At 43.0% G+C, this 14,262-nt stretch overlaps 1 protein-coding gene across 2 annotated transcripts in view; it reads right to left on the reverse strand.

The window, feature by feature from the left end:
• Positions 1-14,262, reverse strand: part of PRKAA1 (protein kinase AMP-activated catalytic subunit alpha 1) — a 67,647-nt gene that overhangs the window by 30,589 nt on the left and 22,796 nt on the right. For both annotated transcript variants that reach the window (XM_073621692.1, XM_073621700.1), the window contains exon 3: positions 11,443-11,536. In XM_073621692.1, coding sequence (XP_073477793.1) covers positions 11,443-11,536 — 94 coding nt within the window. The remainder of the gene's footprint in view (positions 1-11,442; positions 11,537-14,262) is intronic.

The following is a 14,262-nucleotide window of genomic DNA, read 5'->3' on the forward strand; positions in this document are numbered from 1 at the left end:
GTGTGGAAGAAGCACAATAACCCCTTTTATAAGTGGCAATATGCCCATTGCAAAAGTGCAGGGTATGCGATGTTTAATGCATTGACCTTTTCCTCTAAGTGTCTGCTGGCATCACTCTCCAGACTCTGCCTGGAAAAGTAGCCGGCGATAGAGGAAGCATTGGCTTATGCAGCCCCTACACCCTTCGTGACTGCCTGTTTCCTCCACTGCCAACTCCAAGCACTGATGCTCTGGGATGTCAGGTTGGCCTGCGATCTGGGCTTGCCAACTCACCATCCCAAACCATGGGCATATGCTTTCCTGGTTTGAGGTTGAAGGTCAAAGGGTTCTAAGGGCCACAGGTTGAGCATCCCTGGGGTAAACCTTTAAAAATCCCAAGATTGCTGCTTGGCACCATCTTGGATGTGATGTGAGCAGACTGTACTGTCACCCAAGTGACTTTACACTGCTTACCTGGCAGCTCCACAAAAGGTTATGCAGCGAGGTGAAGGAATGGGCAGAGTAGCTTGGCCAGCAGAAAAAGTAATTAAGACACTCCGAGTAGAAGGCTGTGATGTGCAAAGAAGGGAGCTGTGTTACGGAATTGACTCTCCTGAAGGAAACTTACTCACATTGAAGGCAAGAAAAATCTTTTTGAATAGAAAAATACTGCAAGCATTTAAAATACATTTTGTATTTTTATCTCCACATTTTAAAGTTAACGGGGTCACCAAGAATGCTGCTCGGCGCTAGCTAAAAGCACAAAGTTCTGCCTCTGCAGTTTTTTGCCAACAAGGTTTACATTGTGCTCTATAGGAGCCAAGATATCAAGCTCTGGTGCCAAGTTGGTTTATTTATACAACATTCAAATGAGCTTTTGACATATCTACAGGAAATATCAAAACTTGTTAATTTCTGCCTCTCAGAAACAATTGAGTACTGTCCATGATAGTTTGCACTAACATACAATTTTTCAGGACAAGCTTTCGGGGTGTGTCCCCTTCAAGGTCTCAGCAGTACTGATTCACAAGTTTTAGCAGAATGTTAAAAAAAAAAAAAAAAAGGGGGGGGGGGGGGGGCAATGCTTGTCCTGAAAACTTGTATGTTAGTGCTAATAGAATATCAGACAGTACTCCATTGTCTGTCGCAAGTGCACTAATACAGCTACAATCACCTCAAGCATGATGGGAGATATTGCATCTCACAGCAATAACTCAGCAAAATGTATTTTTCAGAGATTCTACCAGTTTAATAAAACCGTCTGATTTAAAATTTGCAAAGGCGGCCACAGAGCACACAAGATGCAGCTTGTATAGCGAACATCCCCTGAATGTATTTCACAAAGGCCCACAGGAACTTCCCTAAAACCACAACTATTCTGAGCTTGTGGCTGCACAAGAAAACTGGGATTTCTGAGTTTGCTAAAGGGAACTTAAATGTACTCAGTGAGCATATACTTTGAGTTACTGTTACCATATGCCATTTCTATATGCTTGCCTCTCCATGTCCTGTTACTGGGTTATAAATGTGATAGCGGCAGGAAGTGTCATCTAGGAGCTCCGTCTTTCCTCCGTAAAAATATCCTGATGGCAGCTGACTGCCGGTCTATCGCACATTAGAATTGTGTTCTTGTGTTTGCGGAACTGACCGGGAACACAATGATGCCATCCTCTGCGTCAAAGAAGCAAAACAAACAGAATATACAGCCGCAGTTGGGTCAGAGGCAACTCCGCTTCCAGGACAGCATAGCGGCTGACTCCACCCTCGCCATCTTGGTTCCCGTCTCCTCCACACAGCACGCCAAAGCACAGATAAAGATGGCACAGCAGGCGAGCACCGCACTTCAGGTACCGGAGGTCCCTCCTATCCTGCCACAAGAGGTGGACATTGCAGCCATAACGGGTCCGATCCTGGAAGCAATAGCAGCTTCAAAGACGGAGCTCATGGGTCGCATAGACTGTCTAGCGTCGGAATGTATTCTCATCCGACATGATCTTGATAAGATCAGAGGCAGACTGACTACTGCAGAGGATCGTATCTCTGAAGTGGAAGATGCTTCTCACACATAGGGCTCAACTTGCTGAGCTTAAGGATATGGTCCGGTCGTTACAACAGAGCAGATGATGCCGAGGACCGCCAGCGAAGGAATAACGCAAGAGTGGTGGGGCTACCTGAAGGGGCTGAGGGGTCTGCCCCGGCTAATTTTGCTGAGCAGATTTTCAAATCTCTAGGCGGGGGGGGAATCTTCCCCCCCACATTTGTTGCTGAAAGAGCGCACAGAGTGCCCACGTTTTTGGTTCGGTTCCTCAATTACAGGGACCAATACATGCTGCTGGCAGAAGCATAAAAAGAGTTGAAGTTTGAAAATGCCTGTATAATGCTGTTCCTGGATTTCTCAGCGGAGACAGAGAAGGCATCGCTCCTTCATGGATGTGAAGAGAAGGCTCAGAGAAGGAACTGAAATATAGCACGTTATACCACAGCCGTCTACGTGTGCAGTACAAACGATCTGTAAAAATTCTTTGAAACGCCGCAAGATGCCTGCGACTGGTTGGATCAGAACCCATGAGGGCTTACTCTCATGGAAGTTATTCTCTTGGATAAGTTTCATCATTTTGTTTTTTTGCTGCATTATGGAGTTTTACACGCTGGAACTTCCAGGGGGTATTTGTTACCCTGAGGCTATTGCTGTACTGCGCCTCGAAGTCTTTGCTTCTATAGTATTACAGCTCTCCCTACCAACGGAGTGCATTTGCTAAAAAAGATGTGCAAAATTTGATGGGCTAGAAGAGCTGTGTGTTGTGGTGTGTGCCACACTATGTATTATCCGCTTCTCACCGCTGTTTCCAAAAATCTAGGATGAGTGCACCCAGGTTGTTACAACCTGTTAAAAGCGGTCAGCTGCACATTTTCCAACATGGACTGCCAATGGAGTCTCGTGAAGGACACGGAAATTTCTATATCTTCCAATGCCGAACTGTCGACTCATAAGGTTGAACTCCTTCAGGTTTGTTTGTTACGGGGATCAAGCTGCATACCAGACAATTTATGTTTTTTGGGTTTTTGTTGTAGGTACTAGGGTTTCTAGTATAACAGGGGTGGGGTTTTTTGATCAATACCACGGACTATATACTTGTAGTGCACAAATGTTATCTAGACTGTACTTATCAATTTGTGGAAAGTCTCTGCTTATCTCCTCTTATCCAACAGTAATCATATGGTTATAATGCTTTTCTACCCTATATAAATGGATAGTGGACTTAAGATTCGGCCCTGGAATGTCAGGGGTTTGAACAAATTCAAGAGGGCAACAGTATTCAAATACCTCGGGCAGGTCAAACCACACATCATTCTCATCCAAGAGACTCACCTCAAGGGCAGTAAAATATTATCCTTATGCAAACACTAGATTCAGAGGGCCGTTCATTCGACATATTCAATGTATGCACGAGGAGTTTCTATTCTGATAAGTAAAGCTATTACATGTACAGTCCACCAGGTGATTACTGACCCGGGGGGAGGTCAGTAATCAAATTCTCTTGGTAAACATACTTACATACTTCTTCCCCCCTCCCCTCCCCCCCCTTTGCAAGTTAAAATGTATGATTTGATGGTGACATTGGCCCCTTATCGACATCTCCCAACTCTTCTCATGGGGGATTATAATGCCATTTTGGACCAGGTGCTGGACTCCAATGCTACTAGGCCAGCCTCGGTGTACCTCTGCTCCTGGGCGACTATGGTGGGCCTGACCGAATTATGGAGGTGGAAGCATCCAAGTGTCACATCGTATTCCATTTGTCCTCCACCCACAGATCCCCAGCTAGGAATGATTTAGCGTTTGGTAGGGCTTCCCTCTTAAAACATGTATATGAAAAGGGAATATTTGACTGGGGGTGTCTCAGATCATTGGGTTGCTATTAGCCTCTAGATGCTCTGTTACCACGTGAATTTCTTTTGTGATCACTTTTTATCCATTCAAGTGCGCTGTTTATAACTTTCTAGCTTTTTAATAAAAGCATTTTTTTGTCGGATTCATGCCCTATGTGGAGATTTTTTGTTCCTTCCTTCATGAATGGGACCCCATTGAGTTTTAAGCGGTTTCCATCTGCAAGCTCATTCCACCTGAGAGCGACATGTTGATCGGTTGTGGATCCACACACCATCTGACATCTACGGTCGCCCTGGATGGGACTCTTCGCCAGGATTTCTCCAGTCTGACACCCCGGGATCGTTTGACCCCTCAAGCTCGTATGACACTCCACCATATGGTGACTATGTCCATCCCCTCTGGTAAGGATATTCACTTCTGCCGTTTACAGTTTTGAGTTGGAATTTTAGAAGATCTGCGTGCAAAGTGATATCTATACATATTCTGCTCCAGCCTCTACTTTATGTTTAAATGTGGCCCTGTATGTGCCCTTGAACCTCCAGTCTCTGGACGTTTATATTGTTTATCACATATGAATGGACTTTCCCTTTTTTTTCTTAATTAGTTTTTTGTGAGATGCTCATTGATCGCACACACCGCTTATATTGGTATATGATATAAATCATGTACACATAATTTTGTCATTTGTTCACAATATAAGATGTTATACATATATAGGATGTAAACGTACATCCCTATCATTTATTTTAGCGCTGCATGTGTTTAGTATTCATTGTCTAAGATCATAACCCGCTTATAATCACTTTGGCCTTCCCTTCGGGAAAAAAAAAATAAAAAAGAGCATGGAGGCTATTGCCAAGTTAGTTGCAGGAAGAACAGGTGACTGGCCACGTTCAAAAGTCTATGGACACCTATTGGGCAACCAACAAAGGCTCGGCAGACTCTCCTCTGGTGTGAGGTGCTTTTAAGGCAGTGGCAAGAGGGGAGTGCATTTCTGCCATAAAATCAGCCAGAAAAGACCAGAATCAAGAGGGGGAGTTTCTCCTGGCCAAAGAGCGAGAGAATGCTAAAACCCATGCAGACTCTCCATCAGAGACCAGCTATGTGTACTTACTGGAAACTAGATGTTTAGTTGCACTACACTTTACAAACCCAGCCCACGCCGAGGTCAGTCAAAGGCAGGAAACAATTTTCACAGAGGGGGATAAGAATGGTAAGCCTTTAGCTAACCTAGCCGCTGAACAAAAAGGACCACAATTACAGACCCAGCAGATATTCTAGAAGAATTTGTACAATTTTACTCGTCATTATATTCACCCATCCCTCCCTATGGTCCTTTGGACTTGGATGATCTGTTAAAGAACCTTTCCATGCCGAGATTGTCAGATGCTGCATTCTTGGATGACAATCAATATCTCTATATTGGAAATTGAGGCAGCCATACTTGCCCCCCCCCCCCCCCCAGAAAGCGCCATGGCCAGACAAGTTACCTGCAGACTTTTATAATGTGTATATGTCCCAATTAGCCCCCAGGATAAACAAACTTAACGAATTACTGGGAAGGGGAAGCCTTGCCACCTTGGAAGCTTATATGGTGCTCCTCCTGAAGCTGGGCAAGGACCCATTGGAATGTTCCTCATACCGCCCCATTGTGTTACTTAATATGGATCTGAAGATCCTTACTAAGGTGCTGGCATCAAGGTTAGCCAGGGTCCTTTCAACCACGGTGGACATTGACCAGACGGGATTCATTCCTGGTATGACAGACATGAATCTGAGGAGGCTATTTACTCATCTTCAATTAGAAAATACTGAATCGCCGGCCAGGGTCATTGTCTTCATAGACATTGAAAAAGCCTTTGATTCTGTGGATTGGCTGTACATGTATAAGGTATTGGAGGCGATGGGGTTTAGTCCTGGATCACAATGTTGTACATCCTCGGACGGCAATCCGATTAGGCATAACGGTTTCTGACTTTTTTGCAATAGGTAGGGGAACCAGATAGGGGTGTCCGCTCTCCCCATTCCTCTTTGCCTTAAAGATGGAACCCATTGCCAGGGCACTTAGACAATCTAGGGAGGTGGGGGAGATTCAGGTGGGGATGATTAAAGAATGTGTAACACTTTATGCTGACGACTTGCTCTTGTTCCTCAGGGACCCAGGGCCATCTCTTAGAGCTGCCCTTCAGCTCCTGGACACCTTTGCCTCATTTTCAGGCCCGAGTGTGAACTGGAGCAAGTCATCCATTTACCACTAGGCTCAGACACTGAGGGACGATACGTTGCCGCTGCGGTGGGTTTCCTCCATCTCACATTTAGGTGTCAAAATAACTGCAAACATCCGGGACTACATGACACTAAATCTTCTCCCGCTTGTGAATAGACTGAAACAAAGAACTCAGGTCTGGAAGAAACTGCCCCTTTCATTATTGGGCAGAGTTAAGTTTGATTAAAATGAAATTTCTATCAGCAATTTTGTACAATTTTGTGCATCACTCCCTCATGTGGATCCCCAAAGCTTTTTTTAATACTCTATGGTCCCCACAGAGCCTCCTATTAGTATTAAGGTCCTTCAGGAGCCGTGGGGGCAGGGGGGGTTGGCGCTTCCAGACTGGCATAAATATCTGGCAGGCCAGATGGTGTTTGCCAGACGAGGGAGACTGCCACAGTCCAGGAGGCGGCACACTTGGGGTCCTACAAAAGCCTGCCACTGGCCCTTTACAGGGGCCCAAAATAAAGCCTACCTTTGACGTACTCAATGAAAGCCAATATTTGGGCCTGGGAGACCACTACCCTAGTGTCACCGAGTTATCTGGGAATCACCTTCGGCCCAGCTATTGTTGAACCCAAATTTATCACATTTCTGCTACCTCCCAGATCCCATGATATGGGCTTGTGGGGGCATTAAGGTGTTGGCGGACATCACTGGGGAAGGGGATCTCATTACCTTTGATCAACTAAAGGAAAGACAAATTACCAAACTCCTTTTTCTTTTGCTATCTGCAGCTGCGACACGCTTTTCAGGCGCAGTTCAGTGGCCAAAGAGTTGAGTTTCTTCCCACAACATTAGAGACCCTATTAAAGGATGAGTATCTATCCAAGCCCTTGTCAACTGTCTACAAATCTAAATTAAAAAAAAAAAACACCTCAAGGGGTTTCTAAAATGCAGGGAGAAGTGGGAGAAGGAAATTCGACATTCAGGGGGAGGATATGTGGGATCACCCTTTTAAACATTTGGTTTCTGCTATGGACCGTCTAATTCAGTTTAAAATTTCTGCATTGCATTTATCTCACCCCAGCCAGGCTGGCCCGTATCTATCCATCAACTAGCAGTCAACGCTGGAGAGGCACACATTCCCCAGCAAACTCAGAACATATATTTTCTGGAAATGCTCACAAAATCAAAACTTCTGGTCCGGTGTTACAGCCTGTTTATCGGAGGTGCTCGGTGTTCCGATCCCTACAACTCCTAGGGTCTGCCTAATAGGATTGGTGGAGGGGGTAGTTACATCTCTGGCACACCGCACATTGCTAAACATAGGGTTATTTTATGGTTGAAAGGCTATCTTACTAAAGTGGAAGAAGTCTAATGCACCCACACTGCCGTTTTGGAAGGGATTGATCAACTCTGATACATCTTTATAAAGCTACCTACAGAGCTAGAGGCTGTGAAAAGAGTTTTAAAAAGTTTGGCAAGCATGGCTCGACTCGTCAGCAAATGTGGGCTAAATGAATAAATTGTACATGAGGTAGGGTGAGTTTTAAGTGAATAGAAGCTTGCCAATTTGGAATTAAACAGAATTTTCCATCTGAGATAGTAATAAAAACGTATTCGCTTACTGGAAAAGATAGCGGTGTTTAAAGAGGACTAATAACGGTACAGAGTTAGCTGGTTCACGTCTACTTGAATCAAATGATCAGGCAATTGGTCAGTTGGGGGGGAGGGGGGTTGATTTCGATGATTTTGCAAGTTGCATTTTTGGTGAATTTCCAATGCTGGGCCCTGCATGGCCAATGCCGGGTCAGGTATGTTGCCTACATGGCTTAAGGTGGTAAGTTTTGTATTTTTTTTTTTTTTTTTCTTGCAGTACAACACTTAAAAAGATTTTGGGAAAAAAAAAAAAAAAAAATTTAAATGCAGGCCAAGCTTAAAGCAGCAAAGACCATGATTGGAAGAGAGCTGATCACATGACCGATTTTGGCATTTGGGGGAACTAGTGGAAGGTTTTTTCCTTAAAGTGGTTGTATAGTGTATTTGTTAACTTTTACCTACCGGTAAGCTCATTATACCTTTCAGGGGTAAAAAAAAAAAAAAAAAAAAAGTCTGCCGGTGTTCGACGAGAACTGTCCTATCAGATAGTGTCCGCCCCGTACTGCGCAGGCGCAGTGCCTGCGCAGTACGGTGGAGAAGGAGATGCCGAAAGTGTCCGAAGTTGATCAGCTGTCCATGGCGCTTGGGCACTCATTAGTGATGGCTGTGTAAGAGGGCCGCTCGCGGGCTCCCCACACTTCGGGCACGGCCTCGCTGCGCTCGGCCTCTATTTATTCTTGCTCTATGTCCACTTGGATAGTAGGGAATGAACCTGGACACAGGGTAAGAATAAAAGCGCAGGCGCCGTGTACAGCTGAAGATCAGCTGTTGAACTTAGACTTTCGGCTCTCGTTTGTCCTCTGTACTGTGCAGTACAGGGCGGACACTATCGGATGGGGGACAGTATTCGACAAAACACCGGACCTTGCCGGGGAAGAAATCTCCCATGCGCGGTAGTGACGACATCACAGTTTCAGCCACTCACAGCGATGGGGCCGCGATACCCGGAAGACACGCCGAGGCAACATGACAGCTCCCTCGGCGTGGACCAGGTAAGATACCGACGCCTCGTTCCAAGGTAAGTATTTCATAATGAGCTAGTATGCGGTGCATACTAGCTCATTATACCTTTCAGGGGTAAAAAAAAAAAAAAAAAAAAAAAGTCAGCGGGTATACAACCGCTTTAAAGACTAAAAAGGCAAATTTTTTTTTGCCGTTTTGCTGTCTGTTCCCCACGTTAAAGGAGATTCACACTATTCTGTTATCATTGAAAGTAAAATAAAAAATCCAAAATTTTGGGTCCCCAGAAAAGAGGTGAAATCTTCCAATGGGGACAATAGTGGTGGTGACCTGGGGGTCCTAAAGAATCTCTAGGGATTTCCTGTTTGGCTATGGGGCAGGAAGGAAAGGGAAATTTCTGCAATGGGACATAGCAGGGGGAAAAAAAAAAAAAAACGACCAGGGTTTTAACCCTCCCTTACGCTATCCAAAATTAAAACATTTTCCCTAAAGTTCTACTTTACTGCAAGTAACGCATTAACCAACTCAGCTCTGGAAGGTTTTACTCCCTTCATGACTAGGCCACTGGTTTAGCACTGTTACTTTAACAGGTAATTGTGCAGTCATCCAACACAGTACCCAAACAAAATGTATATCTTTTTTCACACAAAGCTTTTGGTGGTATTTGATCACCCACTTGCTTTTTATCACGTTGATTACTTTCTGCTTTAACACATATCCAAAAAATAAAATTCTTCATAAATTTAGGCCAAAATGTATTCTGCTACGTCTGGTAAAAAAAAAAAAAAAAAATAAAAAAAAAATTGTATATGGATTGGTCTGTGAAAAATTATAGCATACGTCAATATTTTATACTTGCAGCTGTGATCAGCGACTTATAATGGGACTGCAATAGTGTGGCAAACATGACATCAATACAGTGATCAGCGCTAATACTATACAAAATACTAATGACACTGTCTGGGAAGGAGTTCACTTCTCGGGTAATCAAGGGGTTAAACGTGTGCCTACCAATGTGTAATGTGTGCTGGTTAACACCAAGGCTCTTCGTGGGGAGAAGAAAGCGATAGTTTCTGCTGCACAGTCTTGATTGTCAACACAGAGCTCTGGGCTGTGAGTGGACACAGCAGATCCTGGCCATGAATCATTGGCTGGGACCTGCTGAAACCCCAGCTGTGTACAATCACATCACTTTGCCTGTATGGGCTGCCAGTCCATAGTACATTGCAGGTGGTCTGCAAGTGGTTACAGGAGGGAAAAAAAAAAACAAACAACCAAACAACTTTGAACCACTTTAACTACCTCAAGTCTCGTTATTTACAAACGAATGAGTGTCAAAACGCTTTCATGCTTCCCTCTCTGGATCCCCAAGTGTTCAGCACTTAGACCAAAGAAACTCAACATAGGAAAAATGCATAGAACTGTGCTGATACTATGTTTAGAGACTGATCATGCTGCATTCAAGGCCCCACAGACACTAGTCCTGGGAGATGAGTATTTGACAAGATCAGGTTGCTGGGATAAAAGAGAAATAAGTTCAGCCATGAGACTTTGGGTAGTGACCCCTGCCGCTGGAGTGTTACACGTAGGGTGGAGTTTTAAACACAAAAATTTAACGCTACACGATTTTATTTCTGAGTTTGGGTGGCTTGTGCCCTGTAAGGTTCCAGATGGAATAGTTGAGATATGGCCCTATAAGCTTGTATGAACTAATATTCATTTATATAGGTCATACGTGAAAGGCTAGCCCAAGGAACCAGCAGGATTAGATTGATTTGCAATCTGGTTGAAATGTATGGATGGACTCCTATTTGAGTGAAATACATTGGATCTTGGACACCGATTATGAACCTGGTGTAGATTATAAACAAAGTGGGGACACCATTTCATTCAAGCTTTTAAGAACTACCCTAGTCAGTCGCATATTTCTTTAACCATTTGCCAACCACACTATAGCCGAATGGCTACAGTGTGGTCCATCGACATCTTCCCAGAACTATTACCCTCGCACACCCACTGTGATCAGTGTCCTTCAGACCCTACCGATCAGACTGGTCTAAAGGGCCAATCACAGCGGCTCTTTACCATGTGATCAGCCAATCAAGTCCGATCACAACGTAAACAGTTGCCGATTATCTGCCTTCCTCTCCTCACACTGTCAGTGTGAGGAGAGGGCTAGTAACCGGCCAGTGTGAAAGGGGACATCTACACTGATAATCAGTGCAGGAGAATAACCTGCTTGCAAAATTTTATAACCTTTTCATATTTTTTTTTTCTAAACAGTGGTGATTAAATACCAAAAGAAAGATACATTTCATAAGGACAGTGTTGCAGGTAGGTTTGCAAGTTAAACTGGAGTAAGCAGACCACTGTTTCTGCTTAGAGATAATAGCCACAGGAAGTACACGGTTATCATTTGGTCTGCTGACGCAAAAGCTTGTGCTTGAAGTGATCACAACGATGAATACAGCAAAGCCATCAGAGCTGCAATGCAGGAATCAGCATATAAAAAGCAACTACGAGTAAAAAGGTGGCTGGCTGTGGCCAAAAAAAAAAAAAACCCAACTTTATATACATACCTGATAATGTATATTTGACCTCTTACATGTATAATACATCTAACAAGTGATTTCAATTACTACACAGTGCCTGTAAGTGAAACCAATACATTTCAGGTTGTCGTTTGGATTAAAAAAAAAAAAAAAAAAAATTAAAAAAAGGATAATCCAGTAAGTCTTACCTTCCCATTCTTACATATATAGTCAAAGAGTTCCCCGCCTGAAACATATTCCATCACCATAAATATATCTGTCGGTGTACTTATCACCTGATACCTGGAGGGGGGGGAAAAGAAGAAAACAAAGGTGGTCAGCATGCAAAAACTTCTAAACCAGAAAGACCGTCAAAAAAAATAAAGGTTTCTACCCATTTTTATATGGATCCATTTTTGGAAGGACTGTAGAAAATATGGATCACAGTAAATCCTTGGATTAATCGATTACTATTTTCATAATCGATTAATCGGCCAGTAACATAACAGGGTTAAAACTAAAATGAGCCCTTTATAGTACAAAAAGAGCAAATAATCACTACTGTAACTATGCTTTTTTCAGCCGCTGCAAAATTGGAAAGGGTCAGGGACTTTTTTTAACACAAAACGGTGCTTTTTTGGTTCAATATACTTCAACGGAGAAGCTGCAGAAAAGCATGTAATGCGTTTTTGCAGCAATTTGTGTTTTTTAATCTGCCCAACAAATTGTCTAGAAAAAAAATGCAAAATCATGTGCGCAAAAAAACAAAACGCACAGCAAAAATAGATCAAAAGCAAATTGCATAGGTGTGTACTGAGCCTTATGCTGGCCACATGGATCAATTTTCAGACGAGAATATTCATACGAAAAATCTTTGTACAGAGATGAAAGAATTTTTCATTTCATTCAATTTTCACTTATATTTAACATTGTTTTGAAAACAAATGTAATTTCTGAATGAAAACCACATACACTGTCTGAAAATTCCTTTGACCAAGAAGTTTTCTATTATTTCCAAATTTTCCCATCACTGTGGTTGAAAATGAACGTCGATTTGACCCCACTAACGATCAGAAAATCGAACAAACGTTCTTAAAAAGACATTTTTTTGAAGGAAGACATGGTTTGTTTTTTAAATTAAAAAAAAATAAATAATTGATCACCGAGTCTGATATTTACCAGATTCACCCTTTAATATACTGTTAGAGGATATATACTATCTCTCCTCTAATAGTATATATACAGTATATCTCCTCTAATAGTATATACAGTATCTCTCTTCTGTCTGCTATTCTCAGAGTGGATTAGATATTTTGCTCCCTAATCATATAGTTGGTTATTTATATTTACTGCTGCATAGAGATATTTAAGAATAAATTGCCTTTTTTTTTTTAAACTTTACATATGAACTAAATTATACACCACACTTTTTTTTAAAGGTTATTAACCGATTAATCGAAATAATAATCGGCCAACTAATCAATTATGAAAATAATCGTTAGTTGCAGCCCTATTCTGCAGTCATGACAGGTTCACTTTAATGCCCAATTGAGCCTGGCTATGTATTACTGTAAACAGTCAGTCTGCATATACAGTAAAAGGGCTCTTCTCTTTCTTGAAATTTCTTCTTGAACACAGAACTTCAAAAGCACAAGTACCACTTGGTACAGCCTGCCACAGACTGAAAGGCTTCATACAACAGGGATGATGCTGACCCCATCCTTCCCAGGCTACACTGCATCTAACGGCCCAGTGTGCAAGAGAGGCCTAAAAATATCAATTTCTTCTGTGAATATACGAGGCTTTTATGCAGCACACTGTACCAATACCCTGCTAATTGTTTCCCCCAATTTACATGCTTAGGTTGTTTTTAAATCCAACAGCTCTAATTAAGCTTTCTGTGTTTGTTTTAACATTGCAATATGACACCTGCTGGCTTCAGCTATCCCTGTCCCTCCACAGAAAGAGGCAAAGCGACTTCTGAAGCTGGTGGGTTTCTTTGTAAACAAACCCACAAGATCACCATAAACAGATTTGAAGATTGAATGACAGAACCATGCTGATGGTTAAGAATCATTTGTGTAGCTGGGGCCCCCTTTCACACGCAAAAGGCATCAAAGTCGGACCAAAGTAGTACAGGGACTACTTCGAAGTCACTGAGACTTGAATGGTACTCATTGAAAAATCATGGGGAACGACTTGTCATGCAACTTTGCAGTCCCAAGTCACACAAGTATGAAAGGTGCCCAAGTGACCTTGAGTAACAGCGTGGTATCCAAAGTTCGCAAAGCTATGCACTTCTAGTTCTAAAAGAAAACCAAGATTATTCTCTTAACAGATTAAAGATAGCAAAAACCATGCATGACCCAAAAGCTGTATACATGTGAAATGTCCTTTCACATTAGCTCCCTATTGGCCCTCGCACTGATCACATCAAAAGTCACCCAAGGTTAAGCTAGGATAATTGGTCAATCCCTGGGCCGTAGATGGGGCTGTAATGGGGGGACCTTTGGGTCTAGCAGTTCCTGGCTTGTTATGGTAGCTTACCAACTAGCCAAGATCCCCTGATTAGAGTCAAAACTCTGGTGATGCTTGCGATTCTACACAGTGATTGCTCCCTGTATGTCCACAGAAGAGGTGTGACTACAAAAGCATGGAGAGATTCTAGGCTATGCTTTGCTGGTGGGTCAGTTTAGCACATGTGCTCTCCTGTGAACCAGAATCAGCCAACAGCGGTCTAAAGCCTGCTGAAGTCACAGATCCATTTCAGGCTCTGGATGATCCCGACTATATTGCCCGATCAACCCAAATGCCTGATTGGCAGTTGGCTCAGCCTATTAGCAAGTATCTGAGTTTGAACAACCACTCCCACCCTCCAGAGCAGTGACAATCACCCCCTCTGCTCAGAGCTGACCGAGAACTGAACGATCATGTGAACGCTCAGTTCTGGCACGGCCCAGCTGAAGCATGGAGGTGAATTAATGCGTTAAAAAAAAAAAAAAAAAAAAAAAAAAATCTATCCAGCCACA

Source organism: Aquarana catesbeiana, linkage group LG01 (genome assembly GCF_042186555.1).
Source record: "Aquarana catesbeiana isolate 2022-GZ linkage group LG01, ASM4218655v1, whole genome shotgun sequence".
Classification (NCBI taxonomy): Eukaryota; Metazoa; Chordata; class Amphibia; order Anura; family Ranidae; genus Aquarana; species Aquarana catesbeiana.